Source organism: Oryzias latipes, chromosome 23, assembly GCF_002234675.1.
Source record: "Oryzias latipes chromosome 23, ASM223467v1".
Taxonomy (NCBI): Eukaryota; Metazoa; Chordata; class Actinopteri; order Beloniformes; family Adrianichthyidae; genus Oryzias; species Oryzias latipes.
In genome coordinates, this window is record NC_019881.2 from 10,781,098 (window position 1) to 10,798,595 (window position 17,498).

The 17,498-nt window shown below is 45.6% G+C and overlaps 1 protein-coding gene across 11 annotated transcripts in view; it reads left to right on the forward strand.

The window, feature by feature from the left end:
* nav3 (neuron navigator 3) overlaps positions 1-17,224 on the forward strand; it is a 236,108-nt gene extending 218,884 nt beyond the window's left edge. For all 11 annotated transcript variants that reach the window (XM_023952465.1, XM_023952466.1, XM_023952467.1 and 8 more), the window contains 10 exons: positions 1,355-1,452; positions 1,528-1,623; positions 2,124-2,292; positions 2,395-2,630; positions 7,130-7,284; positions 7,753-7,824; positions 9,773-9,969; positions 10,049-10,167; positions 11,981-12,184; positions 13,905-17,224. In XM_023952465.1, the coding sequence (XP_023808233.1) occupies positions 1,355-1,452; positions 1,528-1,623; positions 2,124-2,292; positions 2,395-2,630; positions 7,130-7,284; positions 7,753-7,824; positions 9,773-9,969; positions 10,049-10,167; positions 11,981-12,184; positions 13,905-14,024 (1,466 nt within the window). In that variant the 3' untranslated portion in view covers positions 14,025-17,224. The remainder of the gene's footprint in view (positions 1-1,354; positions 1,453-1,527; positions 1,624-2,123; positions 2,293-2,394; positions 2,631-7,129; positions 7,285-7,752; positions 7,825-9,772; positions 9,970-10,048; positions 10,168-11,980; positions 12,185-13,904) is intronic.
* The last annotated feature ends 274 nt before the right edge of the window (positions 17,225-17,498 follow it).

The window sequence follows — 17,498 nt, forward strand, 5'->3', positions numbered from 1 at the left end:
CCTTCAGGTCCCACACGCAACTTCTCGGTCAGCCTCGGCGTTCCTCCACACGGTCGACGCCCCCGTCTCACACGGCTCCCGCTACGTCTTCAAGGCGATCAGCTGGTCCGCCTTCCTTTGGCTCTCAACCGGAGCTTCATTCCTTGCGGCACGCTTCAACTGCGCTGCGTGCGTCTGCCTCAGGTGCTTCCTTGTCCGGCAACTGCTCAGAGTTCCATTTATGCAGTGGTGAGGGGTTCTGCCCAATGAGGTCCAGGTGTGTGTAATCAGGTCCATGATCCAATAAAATTAAACCGCATGCAAAAGTAAAAACTAAACAAAACAGCACAACATACATAACCACCCAACACCAAAAGAAATACTAAGGATCAGCACAAATATTACACACATTCCGGCCCACCTTTGACATATACATGTAGCTCACACTTCTACTAACCCTTGTGCAGTCTTCAGGATTTACGGAGGTTGAATAAATAAAAAATCTGTATGACACGCCTGCGTCACACCAACTACACGTGATTGCTATGACCTGTTGTCCACAGCATGCCCGTAGGAAAAAAAATGTTGTGAATATTTTCACTGTATAGGTTCACTGGTTCTCAACATTTCATGAGAGTGACTCGTATGAGTTTGCACCTTTTTCGCTCACACACAGCTCATATTTACCCATAGGGGTAGTTGAGCTAAGGCTTACACAGAAAAGAAAAAAATTGTACATTTGAATTGTACAAATGAAGAAAGCATAGATTTATGTAAATAAAACAAGTTATAATAATAATGGATTAGATTTATCTGTGCTTTTCCAGACACTCAAAGCGCTTACAGTGTGTCCATTATTCTTTTACTCCTCATTCATACTTGGTGATGGTAACTACTGTTGTAGCCACAGCTGCCCTGGGGCAGACTGACAGAGGCGTGGCTGCCAGTTTGCGCCTACTGCCTCTTTGACCATCACCGGGACATTCATGCACATTCACACACCAATGGAGCTACGCTGGAGGCAAGGAGGGTGAAGTGTCTTGCCCAAGGACACAACGACAGTTGGCTGGGGGGAGCGGGGATCGAACCGCTGACCCTTCCATCTTTGGACGACCTGCTCAAGCGCCTGAGCCACTGTCGCCGTTAGAAGTCATCCTTGAACTGCTCAACCAAATACTCCTTGAAATGACCACACGTGTCCTGTCCACAGGTTGCACTAGTGTATGTAGAAAGGAGTGAATTTCCATCTAAAGTTCACCTGAAAGGGGTGAACTTTCTGCCACTTGAACATCTTTTCAGCCTAATGATTTAATCAGTCTGATTGTAATCAGCTAGGTCTCCCATGAGGTCATTTTCTTCAACCTGCTCTCTCCAGAAATCCTTCTGGATGACGGCTTTGAAGGAAATCTTCGGAAAGAAGGTCGCAGTGTGAGAATAGTAGTCAGCATCAACAGCGGACCAAACACAACCAAGGTTTGCAACTCTCTGCCGCTCACATTTCCCCTTGTTGTGTTGGGTTCCGAGTTGAGACTTGTTTCTGCTTTCCAGGGTACAAAAAGTCATGATTACCTGATCGGGTCCATCGGTGTGAGTGGTAAAACCAAGTGGGATGTCATGGATGGTGTCATCCGCCGCCTTTTCAAAGTAAGCTCAAAGTTTCTCAAACGCTTAAATCTGTAATTAGTTTGAATAAACTTTAATTTAATCAATGAAGGAAAGTAAACACATTGGTGAGTGGTGAGGATGCCAGCACCATAAAACCGTAAAATCAGCAGCTGTCAGTTCAATGAAAGACGGGTTTGGTTTGGGACTCAGTTCTGCCACAGGACCTCATTGAGTTCAAACATTTGCAGAATTATTTAATCTGGATGTGCAAAGAAATATCATAGAAGAAAGTTTAAGGTGGGAAACTGCTTTTACGTGCTAACTGATGATTGAACAAGGAAAAGTAAGTAATTGATAAAGTTAGTCTCTGTTTCAGCAGTTCTGTTGTATCTGGTGCAGATGTTTGAAGGTTTGGTTCATGGAAAAATGTGTTTTTCAATGAAAACACTTGTGTTTTTTTTTTGCTTTGGCCTCATTAAACGTTGAGTTGTGGTGGAGCTATGGGAAATCTCCAGTCCGTTTGTACTCCCCTCCTGCAGGAGTATGTTTTCCGGGTGGATCCCATCACCAGCCTGGGCCTCAGCTCCGACAGCATAGTCTCTTACAGAATGGGGGAAGTGATTCGATCCCACGGCTCTGAAGTGCCTGAGCTGCTACCCTGTGGATACCTTGTGGGCGACAGCAATGTCATCAAGGTCAACCTGAGGGGTACGTTTGCGCTGAACCTTTTTAGCTGGAGAATAAAGGTGGAGCAGAATAAAAATGACATCCTGCCCAGAGACCATTAGATCATTTCCCTCCTCCTCTCAGGCATGAAGGAGAACAGCATCGACAGCCTGGTGTTTGACACGCTCATCCCCAAACCCATAGTCCAGCGGTACCTCAACCTGTTGATGGAACACCGCAGGATCATTCTCTCAGGACCCAGCGGCACCGGAAAATCCTTCCTTGCCGCTAAGCTGGCCAACTACATCATGTCTCAGATGGGGCAGGAGGTGACGGAGCACAATGTGGCCAGCTTCAATGTGGATCAGAACTCCAGCAAGGTGAGTGCAGCAGAGGTGCAGACGTCGTCTGTCAATACAACTAAATTTTCCCAAAATGTCTTATTTTTCCTTTTCTCAGGCTTCTTTCTTGTAATTCAAACTTCTGAGAACACAGTAAATTTAGGCTGTTCTTGCCTAGTCTGGCTTGAACTGAAAGTTTTTCAATCTTTCTACACATTGATAAGGATGCCTATAAACTGGAAAAGAAGAATCGGCTGCAGTGTTTTCTCTTACCTCATTCCAGACCGTTCTGTTTGAATTCAGCTCAGTAACAGATTAAAAAGTAACCAGCATTTATTCTACTTTACATATTTAGGTTTCTTTTTGCCACAAACAGAAAAAGGTCTTATAAATTAAGTTTCAGTTTGTATCATTGAGATCATGAGAACTGGACTAAGTGACTCTTGCCCCTCACCATCCAAACAGGAAGTACCCACTAGCTCCATGTACTCAAAATCTCACAGACTTCTACAGAGAAATGAACACACAAATAAAAAAAACTTTTGGAATTTTTTTTCTTGATAATCCACATTTTTACCATCATATTTTTTTCTGTGGCACAAGTTATTTCAGTTATAAACTGACTAATCACATGCCTTTTTTTTTTTTTTTTTTTTTTTTTTTTTTTTTTTTTTTTTAACTTGTCCTGTCCAACAGCTAGGCAAACAGATGAGAGCTGAGGGCCTCTTGTGTTGGACATATTTTATTTTAACAAGAGGGGTTATTCATCTTCAGACAAACCAAAGGTATGTCTGAATAAACCCCTTTTGTAATTGAGGCCAAAATTTATTAATTTCAATCATGTTTGAAAATCTTTGGTGTTGGACCGGACGGAAAAGGAAAGAGGGGAAGAAGAGAGAGGGACGTTAGAGAGAGGGGGGGGTAGGAGGGTGATAATAGGAGGGGAAGGGGGGTAAGACCATGAAGCAGCATAGAGCAGACAGGTTTACTGGTTGTTTATCGTTACGGTACGGTTCAAATGTAGTACAAAAAGGGCGGGGCCTGTTCACACACACTCAAATATTATCAACACACCTGCTAGCCGCAAAAATGTCCACATGTCAACATGCACACAAAACAGATAGTGTTCACGAACGCATACCTATGCCTTTAAACCAACTAGTGTGAAATCTTTCATTCATTCAATCATGCAAACTATTAGTGCAAAGGTGAGCTAACACCTGTGCTCAGGTGAGTGTTTATGTTCTTCTAAAATGGATGGTGGAATGTGAAAAGAAGGAGGAGGAGCGCCCAGCCACCCCCACACCCATACCCCCGCCGCAGCAGCAGCGGCAGCCGGAATTCCCCCAACGCCACACGGGAACAGGCAGGGAACAACCGCCCCCCGGGCGACCAAGACCGCCACCCAGGCCAGGGCCAGCCGGACCGCCGCGAGGCCCCCAGAGCCAGAGAGCAGGGAGGCGCAGAGGGAAAGAGAGCGCCGCCCCAGCCCAGCCAGGAAAGCAGCCCCCCGCCGCGCCGGAAGAGCCCAACGCAGGGCCCCACCGGAGAGGGACGCCCACAGCCCCAGACGAGCACCCCACCACCACCCAGGAGTTCCGGGCATCCCCCCGCCCCGAGCCCAGGTACGAGCCAGGACCCCCCAAGGGAGACCCGCTCCGCACTCCAGGCAGCCACCCACCCGGCCCACGGTTGGTCCAGGTAGGAGCAAGGCAGGGGCCCGCCGCCCCCGCCCAGGAGGGGGGAACCCCGGGGAAAAAAGGGCGGCCCACAAGGGATGTTATAAATATGGCCCGACCAGGCTCGGCCATGTTGGAAGTTTGGCGGGGCCCAGCGCCCAGGGGCAAGGACCAGGACCCACCCCCCAGGGACACGAACACCCCCGGCTCAGGTGTAATATGAACCCCCCCACCGTGCGGAGAGAGCACCGCCGGGCCCAGGGAGCCGGCACCCAAGGGACACGGCCGCCATCGCCAAGGGGCCCGCACCCCCCACCAGGGAAGGGGTAGGGGACAGATGGACCCAGGTCCCACCTTCCTTGTAAAATGTGTGTGCGTGTATGGGTGTTTGAGAGGGTGTTTGTGTGCATGTGTGTGTGTTTATGTTTGAATGTATATATTGAAGGGGGAGGGGTGTGTGTACTAAGGGGGGTGCAGTTAAAATTGGCGAGTAGGGCACTAAGGGGACATCTCCTGATTACTCACAGTGATGTCCCCTCACCCTCCACACCAAGGGGCCCTAAATGTCTAAGGTGCGGTTAAAATTGGCGGGTAGGGTGCCAGGAGGACATCTGCTGCTTGCTTGCAGTGATGTCCAAGCACCCCCCCTACCAAGGACCCTACATGTCTAAGGTGCAAATAAAACCGAGAGAGGGGGGGCCCACTCCATACGGCAACCATAGGAGGGGGGCCACTCCCAAGTAGCCCCCCCCCAAGGCGCATCGCAGGCTAGACCCCCCACCCCCTCACCCTAATATGAGGTTATATAAGGAAGGGGGTAAGTTGGGGACAGCTGGTAGACTGTCCCCCGGTGGTCAAACAGCCGTCCCCCAGCCCACCCCCAGCAAAGGGGCCAGGGCCACCCAGCCCAGGGGCCCACCCCCGGAGGCGCCGACAGCCCAGGCCCGGCACCACCCACCCCACACAGAGAGAGAGGAGCCAGAAAGCGTCGCCCCCCCCCCCGGAGCAAGCCCAGGCCCCCACCCCCAGACGCCGGCCCTAGAAGAGCTCTGGTCAGGCCTCGACGGGACCGAGGAGGCCAACCGGCCGAGGCAACCACTGATTGCCTCAGCGGAGACCCCGACCCGCTAGCCCCCCCGACCCGTACTAATAATGGGCCCCCCCTTCCCCCCAGAACGCCCCCCCACAGGACAGGGCCGACAAGCCCCCCACCCCACCCCACCCCAGACCCCGCAGCCGAAGCGGGTGACACCCAGAGCGACCGGGGGCCCCGAGAGGGTTGTCCCGTCCCGCCCCAGAGCCAGGGAAGGGCCGATCCCAGCCCCAGGTGCAGATGGGCAGCCCATCCGGCGCCGCTGGGCCCCCCCACCCGAGCAGGGCCCCCCGCCAACCCCCCCCAGCACAGGCAAAGGGACCACCCCCCCAAGCCAAGCCAGACCACCACCCCACCCCCCCACCACGCACCCCCACACCCAAGCCCAGATGACCACGCAGCGCCCCAGCCCGCCCCACCCAGGCACCGGACCCGACCCCCCGACCAACGGAGCCCCCCACCGCCCCCGCCAGGCACCGGAAGCCCCGACCCCCACCCCAAACCACGGCAGAAGGGCAAGGAGCAGCGACGACCAAGCCCCCCACCCCCTAAGTCATGGAGTCAACCACAGGAGACCAGAGAGACTGAATTCTTTCAAAGTTACTTGAGCTTTGGGCTGACATTTTTTCCAAGCTGATATGATCAAACAGCAGATTTCTGTGTTGACTTATGTTTATATTTTTCTTGTTTTTCCAATTTATTAAAATAGTTTTTTTGGCAATACAAAGAGTTATGAAAATGATAGAAGCTAATCCTTCTTCTATATCGATCACATGCCTTAATAAAAGTAGGCGGTCTCGCATCCAACAATTGACAGGTTTTGTCTAGCCTGATTTCAAGTGGAGCTGTACCTTTCCAACAAGCTTAAGGCCCGTACACACCGGGACGAATTTCGCGCGCGATTTTCGCCGACGTTTAACGCCTCGTGACTAAACAAAGGGCACCAATGAGAGTGTGCACACCGACGCGAAAAAACGCCACGCGTCGAAATCTATTCGACCAATGAGAACGGCGCTTTTGCACACATGTCTGGAGTCTCTGAAGTTACAGTAAAACACAACTTGGGGGCGCTCAAACACAAAACTGCCTTGCTGAGCACACATACCAGCGAAGAAGATAGACGCCGAGTTGCATCTACACAGCCGCGAAGAAATAATGACGGACATTCTAAAATATCCCCGAACCAAGCACCAGTTGGAGCTGGAACTGGTGCTTGAAATATTCATGTTTTCTTTGTATGATTCTGACAAGCGCGTAAATACTTGCTCTCTTCTTCTGAGGGAAAAGCGACTTTAAGAAGCGTAAAGTTGTGCAGCGCCACCTTGTGTACAGGAATATTTCTGTTTCACATTAAGCGCCATCTAATGTCAGGGAATGAAATTGCATGTTCGCTCGGCTCATCGTCAGCGAAAATCGCCTGGGTGTGAACACAAAAAACGTGGCGAAAAACGCTGGCGAATAACGCCTGGCAAATATTCGTCCCGGTGTGTACGGGCCTTTACTCCTGATTGGCCAGAGTTGTTGCCAAAAAAATGTTGACTCAGACCAATCAATGTTTACTAATGATTTCTGGCTCCGACATGGCGACATCCGTATTGCAAAAAAAGGGCTACTGCATTGACTTCATTTGGTTCGAACTGGACATAAACCATTTTCTGTGAGTGACGTCACTCGGTCCAGTCCTTAGGTACAATGTTTTACACACTGTGAATGAGTTTCCTGTGTTCACCCATCACAAGCAGCTCTTGGATTCCTTGAACACACAGGAGCTGCGACAGTACATGTCCAACCTGGCAGAGCAATGCAACTCTGAGGACACAGACGTGCAGCTCCCCACTGTGGTCATCCTGGACAACCTGCATCACATCGGCTCTCTCAGTGACATATTTAATGGCTTTCTCAACTGCAAGTACCACAAATGGTCAGTCCCATTTCTCTGCGTCTACCAGCGCATACGCTGTTGGGTCAGAATTGTTGTTGGATAAATTATCTGTCAAGTGTGTAATGTTTGCAGAGTGAACATACCCTTAAAGTGGTGTTTTTATGTGTACTTATAGTGAGGCAGTACACTTGAAGTTTACTTTTTATACCCAATCAAAATTAAACATTTCCTCCAGACAGTGTGGATTTTGGCTAAGGCCAGGTAACTGAAGCTCAGATGGACCAGCACACACTTAACATAAAATGTTTACAATTTAGTCTACGGAGATACAGTATTCAGTTAGTATGATTCCAACACTTACACTTGCAAGGTCTATAGTAAACTTGCTTTATTTCTATTTATACTCAAGTAAACTTAACAAAATAAACTTCAAGTGTTCTACCTTTGCTAAGGCTGGTTTGAAAGGCTTGCAATTGTAACTGCGTGGCTCTTCTTTTCTCCATGCAGCCCATATGTTATTGGGACCATGAGCCAAGGAGTTTCCTCCTCTCCAAACCTCGAGCTGCACCACAATTTCAGGTCTAAATCCTTTTTCTGTATTTGGATTCCTCGTGTTTGTGGATCACGGTAACAGAGGGGAGATGATAATGTCTCTAAGAATAGTAACATGGAAAACGGATTAGGGGTGTGATGATTAATTTCTACAAAGATTCGATTCATATAATTTGTGGTTGCTAATCCGATTCATAGTCGATCACTGACCTAAAATGGATCCAGGACCTCTTTAGCCAAAACTTCAACCAGTGTGACTCAGAGAGAAATACCCGGGTAATGAACAGTTCAGGTGAAGTTTTTCCAGATTCCTTTCTTGCAAGATAATCAGGTGTAAATTAATTAGATGTACAAACACTTGGTCATTTTTTCGCTATAGTAAAATTAACCTACTGTACCTTAATCCAAATGGTATTTACCACTGTTAATATAATCAATTTGTTTCAATTTGAAACAATTCTATAATGGTATAGGTCGATTCAAATAACGACTTGCCTCAGACAGATCAATGTGGTTGGATCGTGGGAAGAGAAATCATTAATTCATTCATTCATCTTCTAAACCTGTTGTGTCCCTTTCGGGGTCACTGGGCTGCTGGAGCCTATCCCAGCCACTCGTGGGTGAAGGCAGGGGACATCCTGGTCAGGTCGCCAGTTTGTCGCAGGGAAAATAGAAATCAATTTATCGATTAAGTCGATCAATCTTTACAACCCTAAGCCAGATCTACTGGTTTGTGCAGAATCCCAGGAATCACATAGGATTTTTGTTTGATCTGTTAGAGTTGTTCTGCTGCTTTTTAGAGCTCTGTTATTTCAAACACTCTTTAGTCGTTCTACACAACGTGGTGTTAAAATGGCTCAGCAATGAGGGGCTGGACTATACTCAACCTATACCTCACTGGTAGAGACATGAGACTATCTAAGGATTTGTCCATTTTTCTTTTGGCTTCAGGTCTCCCATATTAAGTTTCCTATTGACTCACAAAGAGCTGTGTTCTTAAGAAGCAAATCTAGTTCCACCTTTGTTTGAGGGGGAGATGAATCTGCAGTACCTTAACCCTTGTGCTATCTTAGATGACCCCACCCTTACTTTGACATGTTCTTCCTACCATGACAAAGGTGGATAAAGGTGGAAAGATTTCATGTAATCCATGGACACCATTGAAGATCACAAATCATTGCACTGTGTAGTGGGTCTAGATGACCCAACTCCCAATGGTAAAGTGCCTAGGACAGCACAAGGGTTAAATCAAATCACGTGTTTTTCCGATGGGCGTCAAGTCATCATAGAAATGCACCCCACTGAGGCACATTTGAGTGCTCTGCACTGTTTTATCAAAACCATGAGAATGCATGACAATACCTACAAAAAGAGACTGTTTGTGAGATGACGGCCCAAACACAATTGAGATTATTTCAAGAATAACATTAACCAATGCAAAAAAAGAATAAATGAGGACACATCTTATCCAAATCAGTCAAGAAAGAATGTTCCTCAGTAATAGTCTGTATTAGAGAGCAGCAGCAGGTTTTTAGTAAACGTCCTGTACCAAACATGAAATCTGATGACTTTGGAGAAGAATGACTGCAAATGTCAAAAGGATCAACATTTAGAAAAGGCTGAAATTTACACCAGAAAAAACATTCTAACATCACTTCAACCCTTTCTAAATTAACTTTATTTATATCTATTGAAAAAACTTTTCTCAGGTTAGTTTTTTTGCCTCACTGAGTCTGATCTTTTTCATTTCTTTTTTGCAGTTTGACAGACTGATTGTAGACACGTTTGTGTTGCAATGTGTCTGTTAAAGACAAGTGAGGGGGTCATAGTTGGTCACAACATGACAAACAGAGATGGCAGAAATGCAGGCATTCAGGCAGGCAGGCAGGCAGGATGGATGGATGGAGTGAGGGGTGGAGGGATGGATGGAGGCATGGATTGCTTTTTTTTACTGCTACTCCTGTGTCCCCCATAGGTGGGTGCTGTGCACTAACCACACTGAGCCAGTCAAGGGTTTCCTGGGTCGCTTCCTACGTCGCAAGCTGATAGAAACGGAGATCGATAAGAACATGCGCAGCAATGACCTGATTAAGATTGTGGACTGGATCCCCAAAACTTGGCACCACCTCAACAGCTTCCTGGAGGCCCACAGCTCTTCAGATGTCACGATAGGTGCACTAAACTGGTTTCTAGAGAGCTGAGAGGTGCGTCCTTCAAGCTCCTCTGATACCATGCTCATATATCCACACAGGCCCCCGCCTCTTCCTGCCGTGCCCAATGGATGTAGAGGGTTCTCGGGTTTGGTTTACAGACCTTTGGAACTACTCCCTGGTTCCCTATCTGCTGGAGGCTGTCAGAGAAGGACTGCAGGTACAGATGTGTGTCTTAAAGTGCAGTTACAGTTGTCAAAAGTCCAGATTTAACTTTACTTTTGCAGCATCACGAATAATACTACAGTACAGTCACTAGACACACCATCCTCATGTGATGGTGAGGCCCATAAAACTCAGAGTGAAAGCACAGATTTTTCAGAAGGATCTCTTCCTTTCTTCACTCATTAATACGTTTTAGGGGTCTTTACTCCACAGTGATCATCAGTAAGCTGCAAAGGGGAATCTGGCTTTGGGAAAATCTAAATTACTACACATCACAGCTGAAATAACACCCAATGTGCATGTTGAAAAGGCCAGACAGACAGATATGAGGCACCTCAGGGTGCAGAGGTACCCGGGTCTGTCGACAAACTGATGCACGCTGTGCCCTGAACTCTGAGCCTCTCAGGGCAGGACACCACAAAAAGCAGCTGCTTGGTCTGTATAACCAGACGGGTGGAAAGCTGTGTAAGAGCAGAATGGCTGCAGAATTAACCCTTTGGGTTCAGTCCTTGTGTTACGTTCAAAGAGTTGCACTGCTGCTGCTTATCCGGTGTGTCAGTTTGTCACATTTAATTTCTATGTGGGGGATTTCACTGCTTTGTGGGGGCATCTTTACAAAACAAACACACAAACGAAGATTTCCACTTTCACTCCTTTGTGGTTTTAAATATCCCATGTCCTGGTTTGCGAGAATCCTGTTGTATGCACGGTTTTTACACATGGTTTCCTAAATATCATGGTTACTGTAACAAAAAGAAGCCAGCTGTTTTCAGGTACATTTCTGCCAGACAAACACTCAGCTCTCAACTTTCAAAAAGATAAGCTGCTGAATCAAAGCAGTTCTGCAACAGAAATACCAGAAGTCCACAGTAATTCTGTTGTCTTAAGCTGCGTTCACACCAAACGCAATTCGAGCGGCAGAGGCGTACAGTTTTAATGTTAAGTTAATGTAAAGATGTGATCAAATGTTAAACTCGATTTGAGTTTTGGGCATGACGCGGCTGTCTGGCAGCATTGCTATTTGGGCATCGTTGAGCGATTTGGGTGCATGGCGCGTAGAAAGTTCAAATATCTCAACTTTGGCAAAGAATTTGCGTCGGGTCATCCAATCAGGGACTTGGCTTTGGCCCAGGACGTGTTGATGACCCGATCAGCAGGTGGAGTCCAAAACCAACATGGAGGGGAAGCTGATTGTTCTCCTCCAAAACTTTGATATTTTTCTTATTTGTGTTCAGACAATAATAAAACAATCCTCTAACTTTATTGTTTTTTTACTCTCCTCGTACCAATGCGGGACATCAAGTCGTCAAATTGGGTCACAGAGAGACGGAAGCACTGCTGAAAGCACCGTCATTCAGACACAGTGGATGGTGAACCTCACGATACTGAGACAATCTCTGAATGATGTCATGAACCCTGACCTGGAGACATGATTACCACTGCTTTTGTAGGGATCTTTAAAATAAAAAAACTGATATCTTTTTACATGATCCGAGTTTTCCATGATTGTAAATGAGATTTACAGACAAAGCTTTCATGTAGCTTTTAGTCTGAAAACTAAAGAGGGTAGCTTCTGCCACATGCCTCTGGAGCATCAAGTTGATTAACACATTTTTGGACAAGCGTCTAGCAGTGAATTTGACGCACAAATTGGGTTTGGAGTAAACACAACATTCGGATAGAATTATTTTTTAGAGAAAAAGAGCAGATTAAGGGATAAGAATTATGGAGGGGTTGTCCCAAAGTGATTCAGAAAAGCTCTGTTGTAAAAACTGCAGCATCTTCTTTCTTGACTGTCCCCTTCACAGCTGTACGGTAAAAGAGCCGTGTGGGAGGATCCTTCCAAGTGGGTGAACGACACGTATCCGTGGAGCGCTCCCTTACTCCAGCAGGACGGCCAGTCGCTGCTCCAGCTGAGGCCCGAGGATGTGGGGTATGACGGCTACAGCTCATCCAAGGAGGGGGCGTCAGCCAAGCAGGTGTCTCAGAGTGACACAGAGGGAGACCCACTGGTGAGGACATACCTCTGGAGCAAATCATTATAATAGCTTATCTTTTCCCACTGATGCACACTTATTGCTGATTTTATGACTAATATGACTGACCTAAGAGCTCCTAACCATGAAGGGCAGATTATTGGACAACAATGAAGTGTCTGTCAGATAAATTACTCCACATCATCTTCTACGTCTTTTAATTGTGGAGTCCCTCAGGGCTTGGTTCTGGGGCTGATCCTCTTTTGTTTGCATAGGTTTAGTCTTTTGAAAAAAAATTAATCAAATAGACATAAACAAGGACTCCAGGACACACACTGCTCAGGGGATGCCAAGGGTTGGTTGGCAGGAAACATTTAAAACTGATATTTATCTAAAACCGATTATGTTATCTTTACATTCATTAAAAAATTCCATGCTTACAGGTCAGCGGCCACAAACCATGGTGTCATCAAGCAGATCCATTTATTGCCCTCTGGGTTTGAGACATCATGAGTTGCATGATCCTGTGATGCTCTTTGATGTATTTATTTTCCTATTTATTTTATTTAACTATTTATTTTCAATTTGATTCTTTTCTCAAGGCTTTTATTTTGACATCTTATTTTGTTCACTCTCTGGTGTGTGTCAGCAGATCATATAAAGAAATTAACTGAAGCAAAGCTGCAGAGCCTCTGCTTGCCGAAAACATAAAACCAGTCTTAAGCTTTATGAGTCATTAGTCTTAGCTGATTTATCCACTCTTACATTGTTAAATGAAGAGTTGCGATTATCCTGATATCAATCTAAACAACCTAAAGTGTACAGGTAGATTGGCTTTTCTGTCATCTAACACAGAACTTTTCAAGAGCTGAGCCATAAATTCTGCTGTGTTCTGCCTCCAACTCCGAACACAAAGCAAAAAGATCGCTCGGCAGCCAGTGACTTAGCCCTGCACAGATTAGGCTGAACTGCTGCAGTAGTTGTATCTATAGGTTCCAGAATCTCTCCACTAACACCTCCAAAGCCAGGTTTCACTAAGACATAAGCTACCTGAAGTCAGAGATGGCTTCCAGGAAACGAGAACTGCCAATACAGTCACTGTATAAGGTAAAGGTTCGGTGAGAATCTTTTTTAATCCAAATGTATTTTACACCTCACAATGATAACACTGAAATCCAGAACATGATCACAGATGGCTCAGCAGCAAAAATGAACTGTTTCAAAATGAAAATGTTGACCTTTATCTTTCATATTTTCTTCCTTCCATTGTCCCTCACTCAGAATATTCAGAAGTCACATTAAAATCAGAATATTTAAGCTTGTAAAGCCCAAAACAATAGGCATTTGAGGAGAAGCAGGAGTACTCAGCTCACCTTCTGACTCTTTCATAACTCCATCCATCAGCTCAGAGAAATATCTGTAATTTTCAACTTTGAGACTAATATCTAAACTCTTAACATTTGTTATATGTCATAAAATATATCAAACATGTTGATAACCAAAACGCAGTCAATATGGCACAGTTGGGTTGACAATAATAATAATAATAATAATAAACTTATCTTATTAAAGCTTGCCCCTTTAAAAAATAAAAAGAAAGGAAGAAACTAGATCTTATCCAGATGAACTAATGTCAAGGGTCTGGACTAATGTCAAGGAGCTGCGTCTGCCCGTATCAAGTTGTTTCTTGTGTTTACATAACCGTTTTGTTTCTGACCTACAGCATCTTCATCTAACCGGTTGTTTGTGTCTGCAGATGAACATGCTGCTGCGGCTGCAGGAAGCGGCCAACTACTCCAGCACGCAGAGCTGCGATAGCGACAGCACCAGTCACCATGACGACCAGCTGGACTCCTCCCTGGAGTCTGCTCTTTGAGCTGTGCCGGTACATCCCGGAAGCATGTCAGCCCACATCAGGACCCCTGCACCTCTCAGATGTGCCATATATGAAAAGTTTATTATCCAATATGCTATACTGAAGAAAGAAACATGGGTCAATGGGTTCTGGTTTCAGGGCATTTCATCAATGGATTTTGTTATTTTTTATGGGCGAGTAACATTTATAAAAAAGCTTTTCATATGTGTTAAAGTGGGAGGCTTGTGGTGAGGGGCTTCAGTTCCTCTCATGTTTACTTTTTGTGCTTTTTGCCACAACAGACTCCAAAGTGTCACAAAGACAGAAAAACAAAACTGGATTTTTATGTTTTTACCCAGTTCTTTTTGTAGATGTTTACAGTGGGAGGGGGCTTCTGATCGTTTCTGTCTGTCCTTGTTTACAGAGCAGACATGTGTTCCACACAGGCAACAGGAGGGGAATCCCAAACTTTGATCAGTAATTGTCCAACCTGGCACATTCAGCTCATGTCCAGCATTTCTGGAGACATTCAGCTCTGATTTTTACATGAGAAGTCCAGGAATGTTTTTCCATGCGGTGCAACGCCCTCCTGTGGCCGTGTCTGGTGCTTTTGTTTGAGTTGACTTATTACTGACCACCTGATGTTGGATAAATGCTGGTTCACTAACGCCTGAAACCTCAGACATGTCTGCATTTAAACTTCAGTTTTATTGGTAGTTTTTCTGGCTCTTTTCTGCATCCTGATGGCACCTGAGCAGCTGAGTAAAGATGTCTTTGAGGCCTTTTGCAGTCCAGCAGGATTACAGCTACAACAGTCTCCTGTTGCCCTCCGCTCAGCTTTAGGTTTGTGGTGCTGGTCTCGCGGGCTGAACCGGCTCAGTAACAGGCACTGCCGAGCCGCTGCTCGCTGCCCCTCACGCTAACAACAACAAGCACAATGAAACGTTTTGTCTGTGTGGTACCGCCACGTCGCTACTGTGAAGACAACATGGAAAAGTGCCAACGTTTCCCTTTGGAAGATCAAACAAGGTTTTGAGATGTCCTCACATCGTTTGTCACTTAGAAAATGACCTGAGAGTGTCACGATTTGATGTAGAGCCCAAATTCAGGAACTTCAGTCCAAATTCAACGACGGTACTGACTGTCCCTCATCTGAAATTCTTCAGCATCTGTTATCTAAGCTCAAGAACTACCAAAACGATCACATCTGTAATCAGTTTAGCCAGACCAGCCAAAAAACTAAGTACGGGAACAATGATAATGGTGCTTTCTCACTGCCTTAAATGGGGGAAAATGTCTGGAAGCATCTTCTGCTCCGACTGGCTGCAGGGATGTTGAATGATCTGCTTCCTACTACGTCAGAGATGCTGCTTGTAAAAAAAAAAAAAATTTTAAAAAGCCACGTTTGTTTGCTGCCCCATCTTCTTCCTCTGAACCACTCCCTCCTTTATCTGACAGAACATGAAACTTTTGAATGCAAAACAAACTAGTCTTGTTGGAACAGAAAGAATGGCAGGAGGGTTTTTGCTTCAGGGCCAGTTGAGCTGGGCTCACTTAAACTGACTGGAGCACAACCAAATGCCTGATTGTTGTGTTTTGCAGCTTTTTAAAGAAAAAGCCCTGAGAAAACCCTTTACCTTTAAGTGTGTGTGTATGTGTAGGTGTGTGTGTGTGTGTGTGCGCGTGCTGGATGGAAGCCATTAAGATCCTTGAGTGTCCTCTTTGTTTAAGCGCGTTGGTTTTGCACACTTGGAGGTGGGGGGGGGGGGGTGTAAATACTTTATGTCTTGCACATTGAATCAAAGATGCATTCTGCCCTGTCAGTGTAACAAATAACCAGCTGAGTGAAAATGTTGTACTTTGGAGGAAGACTGATAAAAAAAAAAAAAAATGCAAAAATTCTGAATGCAGTCAGAAACAGCCGTGCGTCTTGTGGTGATTGGATGTTTGGCCTGTGCAGGAGGCATACGGTGTACATTACAGAACTCACTGAAGACACATGCTGAGTCAAAAGTTCTCCAGGATTTGTTTTCCTGCCACAGCATCATCTGAATGTTCACTATTGTTCCTCTGAGCGCCACCCCCCTACAGGTTGGCTTGCTTGCTGCAGAGAGACTAGAACTTTCCTGACTGTACTGTAAACAGCAACAAGCAGGTGCTACTGGTCAGTCAAAGCCCATCAGAGACCAAGATATTGTCTCCACCTCAGGACAATCCTTTAAAATCCTACCTGTGCTCAGCTCCACGTGTGTCTCTGCAAGCAAGCCAGGCTGTTTCTAATGCTACTTTCACACCAGGCATGTGATGCACCTTCAAGAATGCTGTGAACACGGGTTCTTTAACACTTTTTTAGCATACGGTGTTGACACTTGACTGTTGCTACCTGAAACTAAAATGTATTCACATTGGTGTGAAATGTTGAAGCAGTGCAAATCTCTCTCCGGATTCTTTGGTGTCACAGAATTCCAGCCTGATACAAACGGCAGTTAGTAATTTCTCCTTCTTGATAAATGTTCAAATGTCTAGGACTTTCGTGAATTAAAAGGACGCTCCCAAGTGTCACTACCTAATCTCAGTCTCTGATTGGTCACAGTTAAACTGGTTTAACTTTCACACATGGCCATTGAACGTGCGGTTTGTACGTAAACAGACTTAAAAAGTTGCGTAGTTACACCTTAATTCAAGAGTTTTAAACGCAGAAGCCTGAAACATGCACATACGCAGGTTTACATAGACTTATCATTGGATGTGGTCACTTGAACCTGCGTTGCCAAGGTTGGTGTGAACGTAGCATCACACAAACCCTGCTCAGCTTACGACCTACGTCTTGCAAAGGTGTGTAGTTGCATGTTTAGGGGGTAATCATCATGGTTTGCTCCCTACCTACAGTCAAACCCAGGTTTCGAACCCATCCACACTGATGTTGTAGGCCTTTAGATAGCAGAGCCTTATCAGTGTAAACAGTGTACACCATAGTGTTGATGCTGAAGTGGTCATTTCTCCCACTTTTACAGTTTATCTCAGTTGGAGACCATAGCATTTACTCTGGTTTGAGGGGAAATTTTCTCCTTTTTGGGTGAAACATTTGTCCTTTAATGGTTTATACTTTGTACATTTGTATGTAACATATCATGTAAATAGACAGAGACCGTGATTTAATTCATCTGGAGGATTTTGTAGTCTTTGTAAAGCCCTAATAAATTGTATTTGGTGTCACTCAAGTCACAAGTGTTCAGATTTTCTGTGTTTTCTCTGTTTTCTTGGCAGTTAGATGCTAATGTTTCCAGTGTTGGAAAAACCAGCTGTGCTGTTCTGGTTCTCCCTGAAATCAACTCTTGATGAACGGTGTCACACTTTTTCAGATGATGCTCACTTCATAAAGAAGAAAAAAAACATCAAAACTGATTATTACATATAGAATCTCAACATGAGCTTACTATATAGATAGAAATCTGTTTAGAATGACACACAGAATCTTTACCTGGGGTTGGAGGA